At 44.9% G+C, this 25,603-nt stretch overlaps 1 protein-coding gene across 3 annotated transcripts in view; it reads right to left on the bottom strand.

Moving 5' to 3' along the window:
- The window catches only part of PEBP4 (phosphatidylethanolamine binding protein 4), a gene marked incomplete at its 5' end in the record, with an annotated part of 242,522 nt that overhangs the window by 14,704 nt on the left and 202,215 nt on the right, over positions 1-25,603 (bottom strand). For all 3 annotated transcript variants that reach the window (XM_080982631.1, XM_080982632.1, XM_080982630.1), the window contains one exon: positions 23,506-23,622. In XM_080982631.1, coding sequence (XP_080838757.1) covers positions 23,506-23,622 — 117 coding nt within the window. The remainder of the gene's footprint in view (positions 1-23,505; positions 23,623-25,603) is intronic.

The raw sequence follows: 25,603 nt of genomic DNA, 5'->3' as shown, positions 1-25,603 counted from the left end.
TCTTTGGGATTGGGATGTAGACTGATCTTCTCCAATCCTCTGGCCACTGTTGAGTTTTCCAAACTTGCTGGCATATTGAGTGTAGCACCTTAACAGCATCATCTTTTAAAATTTTAAACAGTTCAGCTGGAATACCATCACTTCCACTGGCCTTGTTATTTGCAGTGCTTTCTAAGGCCCATTTGACTTCACTCTCCAGGATGTCTGGCTCAAGGTCAGCAACCACACTACCTGGGGTGTATCCATTTCTTTCTGGTATAATTCCTCTGTGTATTCTTGCCACCTCTTCTTGATGTCTTCTGCTTCTGTTAGGTCCTTACCACTTTTGTCCTTTATTATGGTAATCTTTGTATGAAATGTTTCTTTCATATCTCCAATTTTCTTGAACAGATCTCTGGTTTTTCCCATTCTATTATTTTCCTTTATTTCTTTGCATTGCTCGTTTAAGAAGGCCTTATTGTCTCTCCTTGCTATTTTTTGGAAATCTGCATTCAATTTCCTGTATCTTTCATTATCTCCCTCGCATTTTGTTTGCCTTCTCTCACCCGCTATTTGTAAGGCCTTGTTGGACAGCCACTTTGCTTTCTTGCATTTCATTTTCACTGGGATGGTTTTCGTTGCTGCCTCCTGTATAATGTTACTAGCCTCCATCCATAGTTCTTCAGGCACTCCACCAAATCTAAATCCTTAAACCTGTTCCTCACTTCCACTGTGTATTCATAAGGTTTTGATTTAGATTGTATCTTACCGGCCCAGTGGTGTTTCCTACTTTCTTCAGTTTAAGCTTGAATTTTGCTATAAGAAGCTGATGATCTGAGCCACAGTCAGCTCCAGGTCTTGTTTTTGCTGACTGTATAGAGCTTCTCCATCTTTGGCTGCAGAGAATATAATCAATCTGATTTTGATGCTGCCCATCTGGTGCTGTCCATGTGTAGAGTCGTCTCTTGTGTTGTTGGAAAAGTGTGTTTGTGATGACCGGCTTGTTCTCTTAGCAGAAATCTATTAGCCTTTGCCCTGCTTCGTTTTGAACTCCAAGGCCAAACTTGCCAGTTGTTCCTTTTATCTCTTGATTCCCTACTTTAGCATTCCAATCCCCTATAATGAGAATATCCTTCTTTGGTGTCATTTCTATAAGGTGTTGTAAGTCTTCATAGAATTGGTCAATTTCAGTTTCTTCAGCACTGGTAGTTGTTGCATAAACTTGGATTACTGTGATGTTAAAAGGTCTGCCTTGGATTCGTATCGAGATCATTCGATCATTTTTGAGATTGCATCCCAGTACAGCTTTTGCCACTCTTTTGTTGACTATGAGGGCCACTCCATTTCTTTTATGGGATTCTTGCCCACAGTAGTAGATATGATGGTCATCCGAACTGAATTCCACAGCCTGTTCCCGTCCATTTTAGTTCACTGATGCCCAGGATGTCAATATTTATTCTTGCCATCTCATTTTTGACCACATCCAACTTACCCAGTGTCAGGGAACTGCCATCGGAGCTAGAGGCGGAGGGAAGGCTCCAAAGGGATGCAGGAGAGGGTCCCAGTAGGGAGAGAGGCAGCCCATCTGCTGGGGAAGGAAATCAGCGTAACACCAGTGGAGAAGGGGGGCAGGTGGGGGAATCGGGGAGGAGGCTCCAAGACTCTTCGCTGGAGACCAGCAGAGAGAGTACGGGTACTCCGCTGCCCACACCCTCCCTGCGCAGAAGACTTCCGCGCAGGGAGAGTAGGAGGAGACTTGGCGTCAAACAACTTTTATGTTGGAAAAGGTTTAAGAAACGCCCACTGACGGATTCTGCCAGCGACTGAGACAGTCACGATGCTGGAGGCTGTTCAGTCAGAAAGGGTTAACCAGGTAACCTAGCCAGGAGTGGCGGCAACTTACGCACGAGCAACCCCTAAACCCATTACAGCAATCCGTCAGTCCTTGACGTTGCTTGTGCGTAGCTCCAGAGAGGCAGCACCATGAGCCAGACCAGAGGAGCCAGAGAGACGGAGCAAGCAGCTGCAGTGCAAGGTCTGGTAGAGAGAAACTGAGATTTGGAACAGCATGTAGCTCTCCTGACGGCGCAGCTGGACGAAAGACGAGCTCAGGATGCTCAGGTCAGACCCACCCCCATCGCAAGGAAGGTACCAGGGCTGGTACACAGGTTTGGGGGGAAACCCCAGGACTACAATGCGTTCTGAACGGAAATAGAGTACGCTTTGGAACTGCAGCATGATGACTTTGCTAACGAGGAGCAACAGGTGGCCTATGTTGTGGGGCATCTGGAGGATGGGGCAAGGGAATGGATTAGGCCCCTTATGGCGACGCACAATCATGCCTTGAAGGACCTTAAGAAATTCTTTCAGGCGATGGATGTGATGTATTCCAGTGAAGTCCAGCAAAGTGTGACTCGGCGAGAACTGATGGGGTGCAAGCAGGGGAGCCAGTCAGTTAGAGACTACTGGTCGCGCTTTGCAATGTTGGTCCACCATCTCGGGTGGGATCTGGACTCTGAACCTATTCAAATGTTGTTTGAGGAGGGGTTGTCCCCAACGGTGAAGGACGAGCTGTCCCGCGCGCCCCGCCTGCAGTCGATGGATCAGCTGACCAAGGCTGTGCTTGCGATTGGAGTGAGGCAGGAAGCGCGGGCTCAGGAGAAATGCGAAGTGAGAGGGGAACGTTGCCATGACTACCGCATTCCTGAAATACCAAGACAGCTTTCCCAGGAGGCTGAGCCAATGGAAATAGGTGGCGCGCGCAAGGTTTCAAACTCCAGTGAAGGTCGCAAGAGGGAGGGGAAGGAGTGGAAAACCACCAAGAAGTGTTTCCTCTGCCAACGGCCGGGACTTTTTGCAAGGGTCTGCCCTCAAAGAAAGGCCTGGCAAGGGATAGTGGGGGCTGCTGGCTGTGAGGAGAAGGGGGATGAAGGGCAGGCGCAGGGAAACGACAACCAAAGGGGCCAGCAGCCAGGTCAGCAACCAATAGAAGTGCCCCAGCCTGAACCCCCCAGGGCAGCGATAGCCATAGCAGTGGTGCTAGAACTCCCGAATGGGCACCCAGTCAAGGTTGAGGGGCTGCTGGATTCGGGCAGTTCCTGCCAATTTCTTTAGCAGGGACTTCGCTTTGGAGCACCAAATACACTTGCTACCCCTGGATTTTCCCTTGCAAGTGACCACCATCGATGGCAGGGAGCTTCTGGGAGGGGAAGTGACACACCAGACCCCGCCAATGCGAATGAGGGTTTCCAGGCACACGGAGACCATTGCCTTCACATGGCCAAACTGGCAGGACCCCCAATAATACTGGGAATGAGCTGGCTGGCACTGCATGATCCAGTAGTGTCATGGCATCAGCGGTCAGTCACCTTTGGGTCAGCTTACTGTTTGGAACACTGTCTGGGGGAGGAAACCCCCAGAATGACAGTGGCTAGGGTGGCTGGGCTGGTGGTAGAAACAAAGGGAGAGGTGCCACCACCATACGCTGACCTAAAGGAAGTCTTCAGCGAGAAGGAGGCGGACAGACTACCCCCCCATAGGCCCTTTGACTGCCAAATCAACTTAATCCCAGGGGCTCAGCTGCCGGTGGGTAAGCTGTATGCCATGTCAGACAGGGAGATGCAGGAGTTACGGCAGTTTATTGACAAGAACCTGAAGAGGGGGTTCATAAGAGAATCAAAGGCGGTGGGGGGCAGTCCGGTGTTCTTTGTGGACAAAAGAGGGACTAACCAGCCCAGGCTGGTCGTGGACTACCGGGCCCTAAATTTGGTATCTGAACCCGTGACCTTCCCAATGCCCAGGATTGATGACATTTTAACACGGGTGAGGCAGGGGAAATTTTTCACCAAGCTGGACCTCAGGGGAGCGTACAATTTGATCAGGGTAAGGGAGGGGGACGAATGGAAGACCACCATGTTCACCCCCCTGGGGGCTTTTGAGTACTTGGTCATGCCATTTGGATTACAATCGGGCTCCGCCTGTTTTCAAGCTTTCATGCACCATGTGTTGGGGTCCCTGCTGTACAAGAACTGCGTAGCCTTCTTGGACCGACGTCTTAATCTATTCAAACAATGAGAAGCAACATGTCAGAGACGTCAGGGAAGTGCTAGAGAGGCTGCAGAAGCACCAGTTGTGGGTCAAGCTGGAAAAATGCCAATTTCACTCCAGAGAGGTCGAGTTTCTGGGGTACAAGTTGTCAGACAAGGGAATGGCTATGGACCCCAGCAAGGTGCAGGCAGTGCTGGAATGGAAAGCCCCCCAAACCCGAAAGGATGTGCAGAGGTTCCTAGGGTTCAGCAACTTCTACAGGAAGTTCATCAAGAACTTCACCCACTTAACGGCGCCCATCACAGATTGTCTCAGTAGCAAAAGGAAGTTCGCCTGGACAGAAAGTGCCCAGCAATCCTTTGAAAGACTGAAGAAGGTGTTCGCTTCGGAAGAGCAGCTCCTACACGTTGATCTGGAGAAACCCATGAGGCTAGAGACCGACGCGTCCAACAGAGCCATTGGGGCGGTACTTTTGCAGCCAGGGAGGAGCAAGCAGGAATGGAAGCCGTGTGCCTTTTTCTCGAGGAAGCTGAGCAAGTCGGAGCAAAACTATACGGTGTATGACCGCGAACTGCTTGCGATCTATGCGGCGTTTCGCCGATGGAGACATCTGTTAATAGGGGTGCAGCACAAGATCCAGGTTTGTACTGATCACAAGAACTTGGAATACTGGAGGACCGCGCGAGTACTCAACCAGAGACAGATTAGATGGGCACAGGAGTTCTCCAAGTTTTCCTTCGAGATCCGATATGTGCCGGGAGAGGAAAACGTAAGAGCAGATGCTCTCTCCCGGAAGCCAGAGTACATGGAAGGGGAGGGACCGCCGGAGATACGACACGTGATCCCCGAGGACCGATGGGTGTGTGTGGGAGCCTTGGCTGGGAAACGAGAACTGGCCGGGCTTACTAGAAACGACATGTTCGCCCAAAGTAAAATCAGGGAACTCCGAGACGGAAGAGAAAACCATGGGGGTTTTGAGGAAAAGGAAGGGGTGCTGTACTATAAGGGGGCGCTGTATGTACCGGGGGAGACCCTGAGGGGGAAGGTACTCAAACAACTCCACGACAACCCCACAGCTGGGCACTTTGGACAGCACAAAACCATGCTGCTCGTCACCAGGCAGTTCTGGTGGCCAAGGGTGAGGGAGGATGTACGGGAATATGTACAGGGGTGCGACCGCTGCCAAAGGGCAAAGGGGGAGAGGGCTGCCCCCGCAGGGCTACTGGAACCCTTACCCACGCCGGGAAGACCCTGGGAGGTCCATTGATTTTATGACAGATTTGCCCAAGTCCAGGGGGAAAGACAGCAGTCATGGTAGTAGTCGATCTACTGACAAAAATGTGCCATTTCATAGCTTGCTCACATGCCGTGACGGCAGAGGAGACAGCCAAGTTGTTTGTGGATCACATCTTCAGGTTGCATGGGGCTCCCTCGAGGGTTGTCTCAGATCGCAGAAAACAATTTACTTCACGATTCTGGAGGAAGCTCATGAGCTTGCTGCAGGTAGAGGTGGGCTTCTCGATGGCGCGACACCCGGAAACCAACGGGCAAGCAGAAAGAGCGAACAGTATACTCCAGCAATACCTACGCTGCTACGTCAGCGAGAGACAGAACGATTGGGTAGAGAAACTAGCGCTGGCTGAATTTGCGTACAATAACACTGAACATGTGTCCACGGGCATGAGCCCGTTCATGGCCAATTATGGGTGTCACCCCAGGGCCTTCCCGGGGAGGGGGGAGGAAGGGTGGAGTGTACCTGCGGCCGAGCAGTTTGTGGAAGAAATGGAGGCATTGCACCAGCAACTCAAAATGAACTTGGAGCGGGCCAAGGAAGTTTATAAGAGGCAGGCAGACAAGCACCGTCGGGAGGGGGATGCTATACGGGTGGGAGACCGAGTGTGGTTGTCAACCCAAGGGTTGCCCCTAAAGGGAGGGTGCAAGAAGTTGCAGCCAAGGCGGCTGGGACCCTTTGAGGTAACACAGCAGGTGAACCCTGTGGCATTCAAGCTCAAGTTGCCTGACAGCATAAAGATACACCCGGTGTTCCATAGGTCCCTACTCTCACCGTACAGGGAGGGGCGGGAATTCCCGGGGCGGGAGGGAGGAGTCACCGCCCACCCGTGGGTAGAGGAGAGGGAACTCCACCACCAAGCCACGGAAATACTCGATTCTAGGCGGCGAGGGCGCCAGGTGGAGTACTTAGTGGCTTGGGAAGGAGAACCCGAGTCAGAAAACACTTGGGTCCCCGCTGAGGCGGTCAATGATGGGTATCTAGTGGAAGAATTCCACAGCCTGTTCCCAGACAAACCAAAACCACTAGCGAGATTCTGGGAGGAAAAATTTGGAACCACAGATGACGAGGAGGAATTTGTGGGTTTTCCTGCCTCCGAAGAGGAAGGAGGGGAAATGTCAGAGGGAGAAGAATCAGACTGGGAGGCCCACCCCACGGCAAGATATCGGAGCGGGTGGGAAGCGGGTTTTGAATCCTCAGAGAAGAGCGACAGCTCCTTCAGGGGCTTCCCCGCATCGTCGGCCGTGGAAAGGGACGAGGTTGGATCTGAAGGTCGGGCCGGGGGCGGAGGGGGTCCTGGGGGGGAGGTGGATGTCAGGGAACTGCCATCGGAGCTAGAGGCGGAGGGAAGGCTCCAAAGGGATGCAGGAGAGGGTCCCAGTAGGGAGAGAGGCAGCCCATCTGCTGGGGAAGGAAATCAGCGTAACACCAGTGGAGAAGGGGGGCAGGTGGGGGAATCGGGGAGGAGGCTCCAAGACTCTTCGCTGGAGACCAGCAGAGAGAGTACGGGTACTCCGCTGCCCACACCCTCCCTGCGCAGAAGACTTCCGCGCAGGGAGAGTAGGAGGAGACTTGGCGTCAAAAAACTTTTATGCTGGAAAAGGTTTAAGAAACGCCCACTGACGGATTCTGCCAGCGACTGAGACAGTCACGATGCTGGAGGCTGTTCAGTCAGAAAGGGTTAACCAGGTAACCTAGCCAGGAGTGGCGGCAACTTACGCACGAGCAACCCCTAAACCCATTACACCCAGGTTCATGGTTCTTACATTCCAGGTTCCTATGCAATGTTTTTCTTTACAGCATTGGACTTTCCTTTCGCTTTCAGGCATATCCACAACTGAGCGTCCTTTCGGCTTTGGCCCAGCCGCTTCATCAGCTCTGAATCTACTTGTACTTGTCCTCCGCTCTTCCTCAGTAGCATGTTGGACACCTTCCGACCTGAGGGGCTCATCTTCCAGCGTCATAACTTTTATATGCCTGTTGTCTTTTTCCATGGAGTTTTCTTGGCAGGGATACTGGAGTGGCTTGCCGGTTCCTGCTCCAGGTTCCTGCTCCATCTTGGATGCCCTGCACGGCATAGCTCATAGCTTCTCTGAGTTATTCAAGCCCCTTCGCCACAGCAAGGCAGTGATCCATGAAGGGGAGATGCACTTTAGTCTACTAGTTTCAACAGGACTGTAGCTTGCCTAGCTCTCTGTGTGGATTTTTGATGCTGAGAATTTTTGACAAGGAGTTCTCTGTAAGCTATAATAACGTTACTCTGCTTGCTACTCAGCCCCAATAGAAGAATGATAACCTTCCAGATAACCTGTTGACTTGATGCTTTTTTTATTTAGATGTTGGAAGTTTGAAAGCTGTAGGGAACATTGTGGACAGTTTGGGAACTCCTGCTCTTGAACATTGGCTGTTTGCTTCAAATTATATGCCTCTCAAGCCATATATGCCCTGATTCTGGGGGGCTGCCTGAGCCCTTCAAACTCCTATTGAAATAATAAGATCATTTCTCTGCATGCAGCCTTTTATCTGATCAGGAGCTGTCTGGTGTAGAAAGCTCTTTGATAAAGGCATCTCAATTCTGTTAATCACTGAGGCACAGGTGATCAGCACCTTTCCGAATAAGGACACACATGGAGGTGAGACTGCGTGATGCACTGTGCTGTACCACACTACCACCTCTACAAAGCAATTTCTTTCAAATATTCCTGCCCATATTACAGCAAAGTGGAGCGTGCTTAAGAGTGAACTGTCTCTATAGTGTAAGTGCCCAATTATCTTAAAGACTAACAACTCAGCTAAAGTTTCCTGATCCATCTAGGAGAAAATAAGTGAGTGTTATAAACAGCCAAATTTAGCTTACAAGGAGCTGGGAGGAGCAAAATAAACTGCAGATGAAATAATTAAAAAACAATTTTGGACATAATTACAGGAGAACACTGCAGAGTAGCATGGGTCTCAAGCTTTCCTCTTCATTAAGTAGAGTAGATCTAGCATTAGTGTATTTAATTACTTGCAGAGATTCAATGTATCATTATAGCTGAAAGAGAATAGTTTTTGGGATATGCAAATTTTGCTCAGCACATCTATAGAATGTTTGCTAGTCCTAACATCTAGTATAAGTCTGAGCAACGACTACAGTATGTCCAACAGAAATCTGAATACATGCAGGTCCTGCTGTCTGAATGCTCATTACATGAAAATTCACTTAGCCAAACAAGAGGAATTTGTACCCAAACCTCACTATACAAACAGCTGATGCAAATACCTGAACAGCCAGACCTGTGAAAATGACTTTCCTTAATGCTGCATTTTATTGGTAAAGAAAGCCCAAGTTTTTCCTATTGTGTTATTTACACCGGCAGGATTCTCCCCTGTTACTCTCCCCCAGATCTTCCTCCACTTCCGATTTGTGCTACTGACCTGTTCTTGGTGGTGGCCTGGCCTTTTTCTGCTGGTTTTTCAACCAATCCCCACTCCTCCCCTTGCCTGGATTTGGCCAGTGAACCAATCCGCATTGTTGCTGTACGAGCCTCCGAGAGCAGCCAAGCAAAGGTGTGAGAGAGCCAAGCTGAGTGACATGGTGGACGCTCCTCTTTTGGTGCAGCCACTGCCCCCTTCCTCCTCTGATGCTGAGGAGGCAGCAGAGGCTGAGAGTGAAGCTGCCTCCTGGGTTGTTGAGATGGCAGCTAAGTCACCGCCTCTGAGTGGGGAAGCTGCAGAGATCCCGTTGGAGCCCAGCCTGCAGAGCACCAGCCAGGCTGGCAACTGGGATGGCCAGGGCGAAGAAGAGGAGGGCCTGGGCTTCCTCTTTGGCAGCCTTGCTGCTGCTGGTCCCGTCACTGCAGCAGCTGCTCGCTCTTGGTCTCTCTGGATCAGTTCAGACATTATACAAAACACTTTTAAAGAAGAAGCTTAATGGTGATTTACAGAGTTACAGCTACCCCTCACAGAGCTACATTTCCCAGGATTCTTTGAGGGAAGCAATGTCCTTTCAATGTGCATTAAAGAGCCAACCTGGCTGACCAGAAAAGACAAATACTGTACATGGTTGGGATTGGATTTGGGGTGTAGTGAGGAGGAGATTGGATAACAGCCACATGTAAGCCTATTTAAAGTCAAAGGCAATATAAGCTGAAAAGACACAACTTAAGAACTATCGTCCCATCTCTCTCTTAAATGTGGATTACAAAATATTTGCAGACATTTTGGCAAGTAGACTTAAAAAAGTTTTAAATGAAGTAATTCACAAGGACCAGGCAGGCTTTCTCCCAGGCAGACATTTGTTTGCTAATACAAGGAACATTATTGACATTTTGGAACTTTTGCAAACAGATATAAACACAAAAGCAGTTTTAATTTTTATAGACGCGGAGAAGGCCTTTGACAACATCTCCTGGAAATTTATGATGGGTAACCTAAAAGAAATGGGAGTGGGACGGGGTTTTGAGAATGGGATCGAGGCGATATATTCAGAGCAGAAAGCTAAATTGATAGTTAATAATGTGGTTACAGAGGAGTTTAAAATTGAAAAAGGAACACGACAAAGTTGCCCTATCTCCCCTTTGTTATTTATTTCGGTTCTGGAAGTGCTATTGAATATGATTAGAGGGGATCGGTTGGTGGAAGGAATTCAGGTCGGACAGAAACAATATAAACTAAAAGCTTTTGCAGATGACCTGGTTTTGACCCTGCAGGAGCCAGAGTCTAGTACGAAAAGAGTATTACAACTGATTAATGACTTTGGTCGGGTGGCTGGATTTAAATTAAATAAACAGAAAACTAAGGTTTTGGGGAAAAACCTGACAGATACAGAGTCAGAACGGTTTCAGAAAGAGACAGAACTTAATGTGGTTAAAAAAGTAAAATACCTAGGGGTAAACATAACAGCAAAAAATCTAAGTCTATTTAAGGATAACTACGAAAAGTGTTGGGCAGAAATCAAGAGAGACTTAGATAGTTGGACAAAATTGAAACTTTCTTTGTTAGGCCGAATTGCTGCTATCAAGATGAATGTATTGCCAAAGATGTTGTTTTTGTTCCAAACACTTCAGGTTTTGGACAGAACGGAGTGCTTTCAGAAGTGGCAGAGAGATATTTCTAAATTTGTCTGGCAGGGCAAAAAGCCCAGAATTAAGTTTAAGATATTAACCGATACGAAAGAAAGAGGGGGCTTTGCCCTGCCAGATTTAAAGTTGTACTATGAGGCCGCAGCGTTCTGCTGGCTAAAAGATTGGCTACTTCTTGAAGACACTGACGTGTTGGATTTGGAAGGGTTTAACAATGCTTTTGGATGGCATGCATACTTATGGTACGACAAGGTTAAAGCAAATAAGGCCTTTAAGAACCATATTGTCAGAAAATCACTGTTTAATGTCTGGACAAAATATAAAGACTTGCTGGAAAATAAAACTCCAAGGTGGCTTTCACCTTTGGAAGCTAAGGCCCGAAAAAGACCCAATATGGAGGCTAAATGGCCAAAATATTGGGAAATATTAGAAAAAGATGGAGACAATTGGAAATTGCAGAGTTTGGAGAAAATGAAGGATAAAGTGCGAGACTGGTTACATTACGCTCAGATTAAAGAAGTTTTTAAAAATGACAAGAAACTAGGGTTCCAGGTGGAGAAATCGAAACTAGAAACAGAATTGTTAGAACCAAAGACTAAGGTACTTTCAAGGATGTATAACTTGCTGCTAAAATGGAATACACAGGATGAAATGGTTAAATCGGCTATGATAAGGTGGGCACAGGACATCGGGTATAATATCATGTTTGAGGACTGGGAAAGGTTGTGGAGTATTGGGTTGAACTTTACTGCATGCAATGCTTTGAAAGAAAATGTAATGAAAATGATATATAGATGGTATATGACCCCAGTCAAACTTGCAAAAATTTACCACCTGTCTGATAATAAGTGTTGGAAATGTAAAGAGAGTGAAGGAACATTCTTCCACCTCTGGTGGACCTGCCCTAAAGTGAAGGCGTTCTGGGAAATGATTTATAATGAACTGAAAAAGGTATTTAAGTATACCTTCACAAAGAAACCAGAGGCCTTTCTTTTGGGTATTGTCGGCCAAGGGGTGGTAAAGAAGGACCGGACATTTTTTATGTATGCAACAACAGCAGCAAGGATACTACTTGCAAAGCACTGGAAAGCTCAAGATCTACCCACACTGGAAGAATGGCAGATGCAACTGATAGACTACATGGAACTGGCTGAGATGACCGGCAGAATTCGTGACCTGGGAGAAGAGAAGATGGAGGAGGATTGGAAGAAATTTAAGAATTATTTACAAAAACATTGCAATTTGAGTGAATGCTAAGCAGGATGCTAGATCATAAATAATTGAGCACCACTAACTTAGATGACTTAAGATAATAAGTGAGATTGAGAAAATATAACTCTTTCTGAGAATTATAAGATTATAAATATATAGATGGGATACAAGAATGTAAATAAGATAATAAATTGCTGGTAAAAAGTTATAACGATGAAAGTGGGAGCGGGAGATGTGAGGAAGTCCAAAAAAAAAATGTGAAAGTATGTTAAGATATTTGTTATACTACCTGTTACATTTATTCTTATTGTAAACTCCAATAAATATTATAAAAAAAAAAAGTCAAAGGCAATATAGCAGCTAGCTTAAATTCCATATATTATTAAAGTTGCAGGTTAGCAATCAATATTGATGATATTAATCTTGATGATTCTATACACACACATACACACACTTAACTATTGCAAAGTGCAGCCATATTATGGACCATCTACTACCAAGCCAGGTCCAAAGTCCTTGCATTAATTTGCAAATCCCTCATCAGCTTAGATCCAGAGTATCTCAGGGGCTGCCTGGATCTTTATCCCAGCTCAATCACCGATATCGTCAGCAGGGGCATTGCTGGACATTCCCTGAGTTGGTGAGGCTTATTGGACAACAACAAGAAACTGTGCCTTTGGTGTCAACGGCCTATTATTGTGGGATGCTCTCCAAACAGAGGTTCAGCAGCATCTTCTGCTTCAACACTTATACGCCCGGTGGAAACATTTCTGTCCTCTCACTAAGATAAAAGGAAGGGGTCTGAACTAAGACACCAAAGTCAAGTTTCCCATCCTGATGTGCATTTGTTTCCCGTTTCATCCCCACATAAGCGAAAAGAAATTATTCCTGATAATTTCAAAAACTAGAAAGGGGTTGTCAGTCTGAAATCCACAGCTGGGTTCATCTAAATCAGGCATGGCCAAACTTGGCCCTCCAGCTGTTTTGGGACTACAGTTCCCATCATCCCTGACCACTGGTCCTGTTAGCTAGGGATGATGGGAGTTGTAGTCCCAAAACAGCTGGAGGGCCAAGTTTGGCCATCCTGATCTAAATCTTTGATGGGGTAACACTGACACCACAATATGCTCTAGAGCAGCAGTTGCCAAACTGCCCCTAATGGACCACTTGAAATTTGCTGAGGGTGTTGGTAGAACATTTAATTTGAAAGGAAAGTTGAAGTAATTTTAACATCTTTTAGTATTTTTACTTTTGTATGTTTTAAAGTATGGTTGCATTTTTTCTTGATTTTTTTCTTTTATCTTTTTGTAAACCACTTTGGGGTTTTATAAAAATTACGCAGTGTATAATTTTTTAATAAAATAAATAAATACATTTTAATTGTTTGTTTTTTGTCTGTGCTACAGCACTTGTAATGTGTTCTGTCAAAAGCTGCATAAATTTAAATGTATTTTTATTGCTTTTGTTTTAAAAAAACATTCCTATTGTATTTTATTGTTTCATGTAATACAATAAAATGAAATAAAAGAAATAAAAAAGCAATATAAACACAATTAAAAAATCAATATACATATTTAATTTGATAGATCTCTCATTTTTAACCACAAATCCAGAGAACGATTGCAGGCTACCTGAATGATGTCTGTGGACCACAGTTTGGGAAGCTCTACTCTGGAGCACTGGTCTGCAGGAATTCCCTACTGGGTCACAGTCTGGTCTACAATGGCTACAACTACACTATTGCCTTAGTGGCAAAAAGAAAGAAAGAAAAGAAATGGGTCCCCAAATACATGTTTAAGTTAAAGGCAGGTCTCAGGACTGAAAAGGTTGAAGACGTGCTCTAGAGAGAACACTGCCCATAAACAAAAGTGGACTCCCCTTGTTTGGGGAGAAAATAGCATATTTGACTCATATATTTATGATACTTTGGAGCACACTCTTCTTCCAAAGAGCCTTGTATTTATTGGGAAATACCGTAAATTCTGGCACATAAGACGACTTTTTAACACTGGAAAAGAGGTTAAAAAGTCGGGGGTCGTCTTATACACCGAGTATCCGACCCCCCCCCCCGCTGCAGCTGTGGCAGCTCCGAAGCAGCTGCAGCAGCGGCGGGCTCAGCTCCGCACTGGGAGAGAGCCGCCTGGCGCGGAGCCCGCCCACTCCTGCTTCGGAAGCAGCAGCAGGGGCGGCGTGCTCTGCTCTGGGCAGCTTTCTCCCGGCGCGGAGCTGCCCAGCGTATTAGGCAACTGGGCTTATAAGACAAACCCCCAACTTGCAGCTGCCAATTTGGGGGGTCGTCTAATATGCCCAGTCGCCTAATACGCCGGAATCTACGGTAGATCCACCTGGACCAAGCAGGGTTTGTTCCAGGATGCAAAATTACAGACCCAATTAGAAAATTACTGAACTTAATATATCACAGCAAGCAGATAACTTCAACATTAGCCTGTCTATCATTGGATATATTTAAGGAATTTGATTGTGTAGAACCCAGGTATTTAATTGAAGTGATAAAAAAGTTTGGATTTGGCCCAAAATTCATTGGATTATTAGAGAACATAGCAATGAAAGGATTAATATCATTCCTATATAAATCAACTACAGAGGCATATTTCTCTCCCCAGAATAGTATGAGAGAATGGTGGGAATCAAATTGGGATTTAGAAATTGAGGAAGATGCATGGAATGGACTGTGGATCAAAGCCTGTATAAATCTATTTCAGCAATGGCAAGAGAAAGAGCCCTCAAAATAGCACAAAATAGCACATTTAATACCTAGACCTCTAGCTTATATAAAACCCAACAGCTCTCCTATGTGTTGGAGAGGGTGTCCCACTATCGGGACATGCAGACATATGTGGTGGGAGTGTTCAAAAATAGAAAATTTCTAGGCAAATGTCTTTGCAGATATATCTTTTATTACAAGACAGACAGTCCCCAGGACTGGAATTGCTTAATTTGTATAGTCAGGACTCACCAAGAATTAGAAATAAAGTTCTTATAACTTTATAACGATCATAGCCAGAACATGGAAAACATTGCAACTGTTAACCATGGATAAGTGGTATGAAGCAGTCTGGCAGACAGCTTTGTTGGAAAAGCTAACATGGAAACTGCGGGTAGCAAGAGACCAAAAGAAAAATGATAACTTCTATGCAGCATGGGGCAATTTTATTGAACACACAGGTAGTGAGGCACATGCGTTTGGGGTGGGTAACATAGTTTGGAATAGAAGTATACATTTTAACCTTTAAAATTGTTGCAGATATAATGTACTCCTTCCTTTTAATGAGATAGGAGCACGTGGTATGTTATTTTATGGTTTTTAAGATTATGAGAATGTTTGGCAAATAAACGATTTTTAAATGAAAAAGAAAAAAGCTCAGGCCTGCATACAAGCCCCACTTGCCATTTGAACTAACCATTTGAGCAACTATGAGAGGTAAGGTTAGGCTCAGAGCTACCCCAGGACCAATGTGTAAGCTTTGTGGTAAAATGAAGATTTGAACTCGGATTTCTCCAGTTTAAATCTAGCACTCTACCCTGTACACCACACTGGCTTTCACCTGAAATCATAGCTCAGTTGGTTAGAGCATGGTGATGATAATGCCAAGGTTGCAGGTTTGATCCCCATATGGGACAGCTGCATATTCCTGCATTGCAGGGAGTTGGACTAGATGATCCTCAGCGACCATTCCAGCTCTACAGTTCTATGATTTCTATGATTACTGTCCAATTCTAGACACCCTAGTATTGTCTTTAGCCATTAGATTCCTCCATAGGCTGCAGCTAGCACACCTCAAAGAATAGCTCTATCCATAAGACCTCCCCCATCCCTCTTAAGATGAGTGAGTGAAATTCTGGCTTGTATCCCATTCCTGGAGCTATTTAGGTCTGTGGGTTGCTAGAGCAAGGCCTTTGCAATGGTGGTCCTTTTATCATGGAATTGCCTCCTATATATTAATTAGTTCTGTAGCCGCAGGCATTCAGTAAGACTCATAAATCCTTCCTGTTTCAACAGGCCTTCTGTTTACATTGTTGCTGCTTACCTGCTTTCAAATGTGCTTATTTTGGCCTCTGTAGTTGTTTTTGCAGGTAATGTTTAAACTGATGATTCTGTTTCAATTGCATTTGTTTTTATGATGCTAACAATTTTAACATAAATGTTAAAACAGTGCTTTGAACTAAAGGATAGAGCAAGACATACTTTTAATAATCAATAAATAATGGACCCAGCTGTGGGAGGCCTCCCTGGCTATCATGCAGCTACAGGTTGGATTCTGAATGCCACCCTGATGCAGTCCTGAAATTCAAACCACATGTTATGCAGGAGATCCAAGATCAGATCTCTCCATGTTTTCTTAATTTTAAGACAGGCGCAGGAGGCTCTGAATTTCATTGGACCACTGACACTTGGGAGAGGAGCGTTCTTCTCCTGATCTAATGCACTGAGGACAATGAAGCAGGTCCAAAGACAGATATAACAGGTGTATGCCCATTGTTGAACCTACTTTGTGGTGGTGATCGCAGTGAAGACTTACGTCTCTGCCTCTGTTATGTCCTTCGTCCAGCACGGCTTTAGAGAGTCTCTTACATTCTGGCCCAAAGGTGGTGGAGGAACCCTCAATAGCCCACTGTGATTTACTTGCAAGTCATTTTGAGGATAAAATCGCTTGCAACCATTGGGATCTGGACTGCAATATATATATATATTTGATAATTTTTATTGCTTTTAACAGATAAATTATAAAATGTACCACAAAACTTATCACTTATACAATCTTTTTAGACTTCCATCAGCACCTCTGGTGATCCACCATTTTATCTACTTCTTATACATTTCTTAACTTTATATTGCCTTTAAGTCTCTTAACAAATTATCCTTCCCCTTATCCATTTTTGCAATACTTCTAGTAGTACTCCTCACAAAACTTCTTGCAAACCTACAAACGTCGTCATGGTCTTCACAAATACTTTTCAAATAGTCCGTAAATTTACTCCAGTCTTCCGTGAATTTCTGGTCCCGCCGGTGTTGAATTCTTCCTGTTAGTTTATCGGGATCTGGACTGCAATATTATAGCAGGTCAGTTTCCAGCAGTATCCAGAGCATTGTCTATTCAAGTTTTAGTGGCTGAATTTCAGTTGATAAGGCTTGGGGATATTGATACAATAATATGGCACTTTGATGGGTGTGGGTTACCCCAGGTCCCATAATTTTTTTCTGTGGGTGCCCTGGGTGCCCAGCTGCCTCCACCCCCTACTGCCTCCATGGCCACCTCCGCACACTGCCTATCATGCACAGCCACCTCTGCTCACCACCCACAGCAGCCACACTGCCTGCCGTTTCTGTGGCCTCCTTTGCACAGAGGAGGCAGGTGGCAGCAACTGGACCTGCAGCTCTGCTAGTTGCCACCACTGCGCCAAAGCGTACAAGCAGCACCGCCATTATGGTGCCATGTGACATGACATCATCACGTCACATGTCACAATGTAATACATCGGCACACACCACGACATTGGGCACCCACAGTGTGGGGTCCAATCAGCGCCTCTGTCCAGTAGGGGCAAATATTAATGCGTCTCTAGGAGAGAGAGTGATTCCAGGCTGTCTGAAAGAGGCAGCAGTAAAACCTCTCCTTTTAAAAGCGTCCTTGGACCCAGAAGACTTGAACAATTCTATGCCAATTACATATATCTCCTTGAATAATGTTTTGGACCAGGTAGTCACTGATCAACTTTAGATACCCTTGGATGGGACTATTTTACAGATCCATTTCAATTGCATTTAGGCACCAAGATTGCCTCGATCACCCTGTATGATGACCTAAGTTGCGAGAGGGACAGGTGAAGTATGCCCCTGCTGATTTTTCTTGACGTCTTTGTGGCCTTTGATACCATCAGTCATGGGAGATGATCTAAGATGGGAATAGAGGGTATTGCTTTGCAGTGGTTGTGCTCCTCCATGGACGGTCGTCTCCAGACGTTGCTGCTTAGAAGATGTTGCTTGGCCCCATGGAACCTCAGGTGTGAGGTTTCTCAGGTTCAATTTTATCCCCCAATCTGCTCAATATCTACATAAAACTGCTCAGTATGGACACTGGGAGTTTTAGAGTTCATTGTCTTCAGCATGCTGATGACACACAATACTATTTCTTAGCAGCTCAAGCAGGTGAGGCAAGGGATGTGCTGAGACTGGTGCCTGGCCTTAGTAAAGGACTGAATGAAAGCCAATAAATTGAAGGTCAATTGAGCCACTCATAGTGGGTGGTTCCTCAGTATGGAATGCTTCCTGTTCTGAATGGGGTTATACACCCCTTGAAGAAGCAGATATGCAGCCTGGAAGTACCTTGCATCCAACAATGTCATAGAAAGTGCCAGTAGCCTCCTATCAATTTTTACTGGTAGTCTAGCTGCAACCCTATGTGCATGGGAATAGCGTGGCTTCAGTGATCTATGCTCTAGTAAACTGCAGGTTAGACTGCTGCAATGAGTTACATGTGGGGTTGCCTTTGAAGATGATCTGGAACCTACTGTTAGTGCAGAATATGGTGATTGTTAATTGAGACAAGAAAGCATAAACATGCAATACTGGTTCTAGCTTAACTGTACTGGCTGCTAATTTGTTTCCAGGCCCAATCAAAGTGCTGGTTTTGATTTTTAAAACCTTATACAGCTCAGGCCCCCTATTACTACAGGATCACTTCCTCCCAAAGGCCCTTTTCCACATGGCACTTCTGATGGAGGTCCAGAGGGTGGTGATGAGAGAACAACCTTTCCTGAGTCGCTCTTTGTCTTGGGATGCTCTCCTGAGGGAGGCCCATCATCATTTTGGCACCAGACCAAGATGTTTTTGTTTTTCTGGGTCTTTGGGCAGCACCTATAACTGGATGTTTTTACTTTGGATGTTTTTAATGTCTATGTTTCATTACTGTATTTTTTCATGTTGGGATGCTTTCATTGTAGGGAGTGATACATAAATCCAACCCACCTAATAGGAGTGGTCCATGGGGAGGGGCAGAAATGCTTACCTGGCCTCCTGGCAGGGACTTTGCTATGGCTTATGGGTAGGAAGAGGGGCAAGGCGGTGGGGAGGGTGCCACAGTATGAGCACCTTGGTGGAGCCAGTCTGGCATCAGTCCCTCTGGTGTGTTTATAGTGTGCCGCCCTCTCTGCCACCTTGCTGTTCTCCCTCCTGGTAAGCCAGTGGCCCTTCCTGCTGACTGCTCCTGAAACCTAACTTACGTTCAAGTCATGCAAATGTTGTATTATGTCCGCTGAAGAAAAAACTGATTGCTAAGTTTGTGAAAAATAAATGAGACACCCATGATTTTTCTAGAATCTCAGAACTTATCAAGCATACCTGTTCCTTCCACAGCGCTCTACATGCCATATACTGATTTCCACAGGGTGTTCGCTGATGTTTAAGAGAGAAGAAAATCATACTAGAACATAGGGACCCTTTCCTGACAAACCAAGTGAAATCTGCTATGTTATGACTAGGGCGGTGTAATGCCAGAAAATATCCAACATGGCATTCATAACAAATATATTCCCATTGTTTGGATGATCATTATAATTATTATTATTATTAGGACTATATGAAACATTTGTGTCTGAAAGTATCATCTCAGCACATCAACCAGCTTAGTTTTTAATAAAAAATCCTCCTTAAAGCTATTTAAAGATTCAAAAAAAGGAAAAAAGAAGAAGACAATGAATGGTAAGGGACAAAATGATTGAGCTCAGAGAAGAGACACATCTTCTTTTAGAGTCATATTTCATGACATTTGGAAATCTATACAGAGTGGGAGAAAATCCTCAGAACAGGGATTTGACAGTACTAATGGAGAAGAGAGTCACACTCAAGCTTCACTCAAGGGGCAGCACGAACTCCAACAAAACTTTCTTTAGAGTGAAGGATATATATAAAAAGCTAAGAATGAGACAGGGGGAGAACAGATGCACAAACACAGTACAGCGGGCTTCTGTTCATACACTTCTTAGTAGAAACTCCATCTAATGCCTACTCTCAAAATAAATAGTAATCCTACCAAATATTATATAAATCACAAAAGGAAGATAATAATAATAATAATAATAATAATAATAATAATAATAATAATAATAAATCTATCTTGCTGGACTCTTCAGTCTAGCTAAGGCAAACAATAGGATGTAACCTAATAGCATTTGGTTTGCAGGTGGAGAGGGAAGTGCAACCTTGTTTGGAAAGTTGCTCTTCTTGCAGCTTGCACAGACTTTGACTCTTGTAGAGGTGACTAATGCCTCTTACAGTTTGCACCTGCTGTTTCTCTGGCTCCACAAACGGATTTCATGTATGGCTGAGGATTCTCGTGTGCTGCAACGTCGCCATGGGTGAGGCACCCACATTCCTTTCATCTCCCTCCTGAAATTCTGCTTGTGCAAAAATTCTGAATGCAGTGTTTTGCTCTAGGAGCCTAGCTGTCCCCGTGTGACAAAGATGTGCCTCGCTCAGCAGAGCTGTTATTTCAAGACTGTTTGTGCAACCTCAATTGCCAAATCTAATTATTCAAGATTTTATCTCTTTGCTTGATATGCATAATAGCTCTGAGGTGTCACTGATGAAACTCCTGCAGCTCTTAGATGTATCAGCAAGGTCTTGTTCTCAGTTTCACAGCCTCTAAGACCCCTCCTCAAAGTGGACAAGAAGGCATATATGGGGCAAAGTGCCCCTTCAAGTAAACTGGCCCCAAGCAGTCAAGGGCTTTATATATGAATAGTAATACCTTAAACTTGGCTACTATTACTTACCCTGCCAATGGCTGGATAATTAGTGCAAAAAAACCCCCGAACCAAAACAACAACGCAGCAGACATTCTGTACTTCTCAGGTAAAGTGTTTCACAATGGATGCTTCTGCTTCCATTATAGGAGGGTTGGGGAAACTGATGGCTTGATCTGCCCTGCTAAGCCTCTTGCACTGGCCCACCAGTCTTCTTGACAGCAAGCCAAATAGGCCTGTAAAAGCACCTTTTTCAGCTACCACCACTTCAAGCACTACCTGAAGGGCAGAGTGGACAGAGCAATCCAAGCCTTGTTAACAACGCTCTGCCTCCATCCCTCTTCAGCTATCACTTGAAGCAGCAAGTTCACGGAGCCTCCCATCACCTTCCCACCTCAAAGCAGCAGTTCCCAAGGGCTTCCCTCACTTTTCCTGTTGGGAAGACTAAAAGATGAGAGGAGCCACTGCCTCAAGGTGCACTGCACGCCTTGAAGCAGTGGTTCTCAAAGGAGCAGCTCCTTCTTTGTCCTTGGCTCACTTGTGTCAGCTGAGAGGAAAGAGGAATCCAAGAGGAGAGTTTAAACACCCACTTTTGATTATCGCTCTCGTCTCCCCCCTCACTGATCAGTAAAAAGTTGAGGATTGTGCAGGTTATAGGTGTGTTTGCTGTGTGTAGGGATGGGCAGAGCTGTCAAATTTTGTTTCTCATTTTCCCACTCTTGTTCAGCTCTCTACATTTTCAACCAGTTTGCATTAGAAAACAAAAGCTCTCACAATAATTTATGAGTGTTTTAGTGTTAATTTCTCCTAATGTACACAATTTTGTATGCAATTTCCCCTAATTTTTGAATGCTATGTCACTAACAACCCACCTCACCAGGTGGCTGTGAGGGTAAATGGGGAGGGAAGAACCATGTGTACCACCTTGAGCTCTTTGGGGAGAAAGGCGGTACATAAATGTAAGAAATAAAATGAATAAATAAATGCAATTTAATGCATGTTTTACCCTAGTACATGCATTTTTGTACACATTGCTTGGGTGGAGAACTGCAGTGCAAAATTCAGAGAAATGCAAATTTTGAAGACAGCTGTGATTTGACTTGCATATTGTTTTAGAAAGTGTGAATTAGTTAGGTTCACCTTTCAATGTGAACTGAACTAAATCTCTCCCCACCCCTAGCATGCGTCCATTTGTAATAGTGACCACATCCACTCCAACCACTTGCACTTTTGTCTTGGCCTTCTGTGATGAAGGTCAGCAGAGGTGCTATTGATAAGCATTGTTTAAAGACTGTGCAACCCCAGAGGGCTGGCCAAGAGGAAATGCGGCAAAGAAGGTCCCCTGCCCCTGGCATTACAGCTCCATCCTTGAGGAAAGACCTGCTCTTTCAACACTAGAGTTGCTTCCTGTTGCATTTCCCAGGTTCATACGTCTCCCCACTGGAGATCATATTCATGCTCATTTCAAAAGTACATCATTCTCTGCAATTTATTTCCAAGTATTTCTCACTCTAAGAACAGCTTTGGAGGAGGAGAAAAAAGGCAGCCTTGCCCTCTGCTGCGCTGTTCTATCAACTGGCTTGAAAGCAAGATAATTATTATCACGATGATTATTTTTGAAAAGTAGCCAGTTTTTCCCTCCTCGGCCATTTCCAATTCTAACTGGGATAGATCTATAGTCAAAATGTTGCAACAGTTCTTGTAGTGATGAGATCAGTCTGTGACATTTATGATTACACATTAATAGGTAGGTAGGTAGATACAGATACAGACTTTTTCCACGGAGCTCAAGGTGACATAGAAGATTCTTGCCCCATGTCCATGCTATCTTTGATGCAGCTAAACCGGGCAACACAGATTAACCCATGGTCACTCCTCTAAGCAATTCGATTTACAAGGTACTCTTACTCTTAACATTCAACCAAAATCTATCCTCCTCTAACTTAAGACCATTTGATCTGCTCTCCCCCCCCCCCCCAAAGGGAGTAACTAATGATATGCCTATGGGAAGCCCTCAGTAAGGACCTGAGTGCAAGTCATCTTCCACTCTCAAATCCCAGAAACTGGTATTGAGGGATTTGCCTTCTTCTATGTGACAGTCCTTTTATAGGGTAGGAAGGGATGCAGGTGGCGCTGTGGTCTAAACCACTGAGCCTCTTGGGCTTGCTGATCGGAAGGTCGGCGGTTTGAATCCCCACAACAGGGTGAGCTCCCGTTGCTTGGTCCCAGCTCCTGCCTGCCTAGCAGTTCGAAAGCACATCAAAGTGCAAGTAGATAAATAGGTACTGTTGTGGCAGGAAGGTAAACGTTTCCATGTGCTCTGGCTTCTGTCACAGTGCGCCAGAAGTGGTTTAGTCATGCTGGCCACATGCTTGTGGACAAACACCGGCTCCCTCGGCCTGAAAGCGAGATGAGTGCCGCAACCCCATAATCGCCTTTGACTGGACTTAACTGTCCAGGGGTCCTTTACTTTTTACCCACAGGGTAAGGCCATTCCATATGACATAGGAATCAGGACTTTTCTGTGAGAGCACCTACTCTTCAGAACTTCATCCCATTACATAGCAGACAAGTGCTGTCTTAATTATCATTTCAATGCCTGTTGAAAACTTTCCTTTTTCAACAAACCTTTTAAGTGCAGATTCTTAATGCAGTCTATATCTGTATCGGATTTGAAATTACACACACAGAGAGAGAATCATTGATGTTTTTATTGCTAATCACTTTGGGATGTTTCATGGGAAGCTATTTATAAAAGAAATTAAAAATAGATAGATGATAGATAGATGATAGATAGATAGATAGATAGATAGATAGATAGGTAGATAAGTATCTCATGGTCATTCCTACCTCGTCAATTCAAAGAATTAAGACTGGTGATAACAACAGGAACAGCTGGTTCCCATGCTGTCATGAAATGTATCCTTTACATAGTACACAACCATGCCCACTGCTAGGGTATTTTTGATTAGCTCTACAAACATTCTAAAGTACCTCCACATATTCGCAATTACATTTTATCATGCTGAAAACAGAGACAGAGATACAAACTGGAGAAAATTAATACACTGATGCATTATTTTTGCAATGTACTAAAAGAACAGATGTGGGCCTTTTCTGCTTATGGAATAAAGTGACATAATCCCTTACCTAAAGATGCACTTTTCTCTGGGTTCAGGTATATAGTTTCGTCACCTGGCTGTTCATAGAGGAGGAACTGGTAGCGGTGGTAACCACTGTTAGGTGGTGGTGTGGGTCTTCGGTAGTCTATGAGGTATAAAACAATGATGTTCAAAGGATGCATTGTATTTATTCTCTTAACAGACACCCACCCCTTGACAATCCAAGATATGGCCTCTTTGTAATAGGAATCAGCCAAAGTTTCTTTCTTGCCCTTTTAAATCATCCTATTTATTTACTTATTCCAGGAGCTATATACCCAGTCTCCTCCCATCTGCAATTTCCCTTGATTTCTTGGTCAAGTTCACCTGTTATTCAGCTAGGGATACTGGAGAATTCTGTTGAAAATGTAAAAGGAAATGGAAATTGCTGCTTTTCATGTGTTACTCTGTGGTTAGAAATGGACGTTAGTCAAGTGAACAAGATCAACATTCACTCACATTGCTGTTGTTTAAGTCTGTAAAAGATATGTACTTAATTACTTTTTAAACATTGTTTTGACTTTCCTTTACATTGAAATGAATCTAAGTTGTTTGTTAAATAATTATTTAAGTTATATAACTCATGTTAAATAGTGGACAATGAGCCAAATAATGTAGATTGAAGAAACCGAACTGCAGCTAAACAGGGACAGCACTGATTGTGAAGCATACAGGTTGGAGTGGAAATTGCTGCCTTCCCACATTCCTATACCAAGATTGATGTGTGAGTACATCCTTCTTTCTTCCCTTTCCCTCCCAGGCATGTGTCTGTATTTTTAACTCTATATTGCTCCATATCAATTTGTTTGTGTTGCAATGTTGCACCAGACTTTAGGACTAGATTATTTTATTTTATCCAGCTAAAGCTCTGATTCCTATTCAGAGAGGCCCTATTAAGCCATCATTACAACCCTGCTATGGTTTTTAAATGGGCAGTTATGATTAAGTGAGCAGATGGGGATTTGTGGTGTAAACCTCACATCTCCCTGAAGAGCACCTGGTGTGTATAGGTGTGCTCTGAGCGCCTTTCCCACCCTTCCCGCTTCCCTCCTCTCCTCTGGTGCCTGGCTCCTTGCCATGTGCTCACAAGCGTGCTCTTGCCTTTTTTCTTTTAGAAAAACTTCCCTTTAACCTTACCTACTTTTCCCAGCGACTCGAGCTCAGATCAGTTCCTCTCTCCAAACCCCACCTCTCTTTACCTCCCTTAACCTGTCTCCCAAAGGATGACATCCAAGCCTTAAAGCATTCCCTAAAGGGATCATTTAGACTCATTCCAGTCACTGTCTGCTTCTCAGTACTCCATGCACACAATCTATCATGTTGTTCAACATTCTGCAGCCCCTCCCCTAAGCAGCCTATTTCTCCCTCAGGTTTTTCTTTAGGCACTTTCTGTCGCATCCCCCCCCCCCCCAATGTTGGACTGCTAGAGTGCACTCTGTGTGGGTCTGCCTTTAAATATAGTTTTGGAAACTGGGCTGCAACCACCTGATTAGTGGTTGGTGCCAGGCAGGCAGAACATAACACACCTATATTATACCGGTTGCACTGGTTACTCGTGTGTTTCCAAGCCCAACTGAAAATATTGGTGGTGATCTTGAAAGCCTTAAATGGGATATTTGGGACGGGATATTTAAAGGATCACCTCTGCTCATACCCTACAATCTGCTTCAGAGGTCCAGTTTAAGTGCCCACCTGGGCGAACAATCAGAAGAGGGCTTCTTGGTGGTCTCAGGAGGGCAGAAAGACTGTTTGGCTTCCATACGTTTGAGTCTAGTGCAGGCATAGGCAAACTCAGCCCTCCAGATGTTTTTGGCCTACAACTCCCATGATCACTAGCTAACAAGACCAGTGGTCAGGGATGGTGGGAATTGTAGTCTCAAAACATCTGGAGGGCCGAGTTTGCCTATGCCTGGTCTAGTGCATGGGTTGTACTATATCAGCAAGTGGAAGCGACACTTGATTCCTGGAGAGCTCAGATTTAAATGGAGCCAGGATATTACTTGCTGTCAGCCTTCAGTGCCTCCCTAGTGAGTTGACAACTCCCCACTCCCCCTGTGTCATGAAAAAGAGCCTAATACCAAGCAGAG

The sequence above is a fragment of the Podarcis pityusensis genome (genome assembly GCF_964106645.2).
Source record: "Podarcis pityusensis genome assembly, chromosome: 15".
NCBI classification, from domain to species: Eukaryota; Metazoa; Chordata; class Lepidosauria; order Squamata; family Lacertidae; genus Podarcis; species Podarcis pityusensis.
The sequence above is the reverse complement of the archived record's forward strand: the minus strand, read 5'-3'. Positions and strand labels throughout refer to the sequence as shown.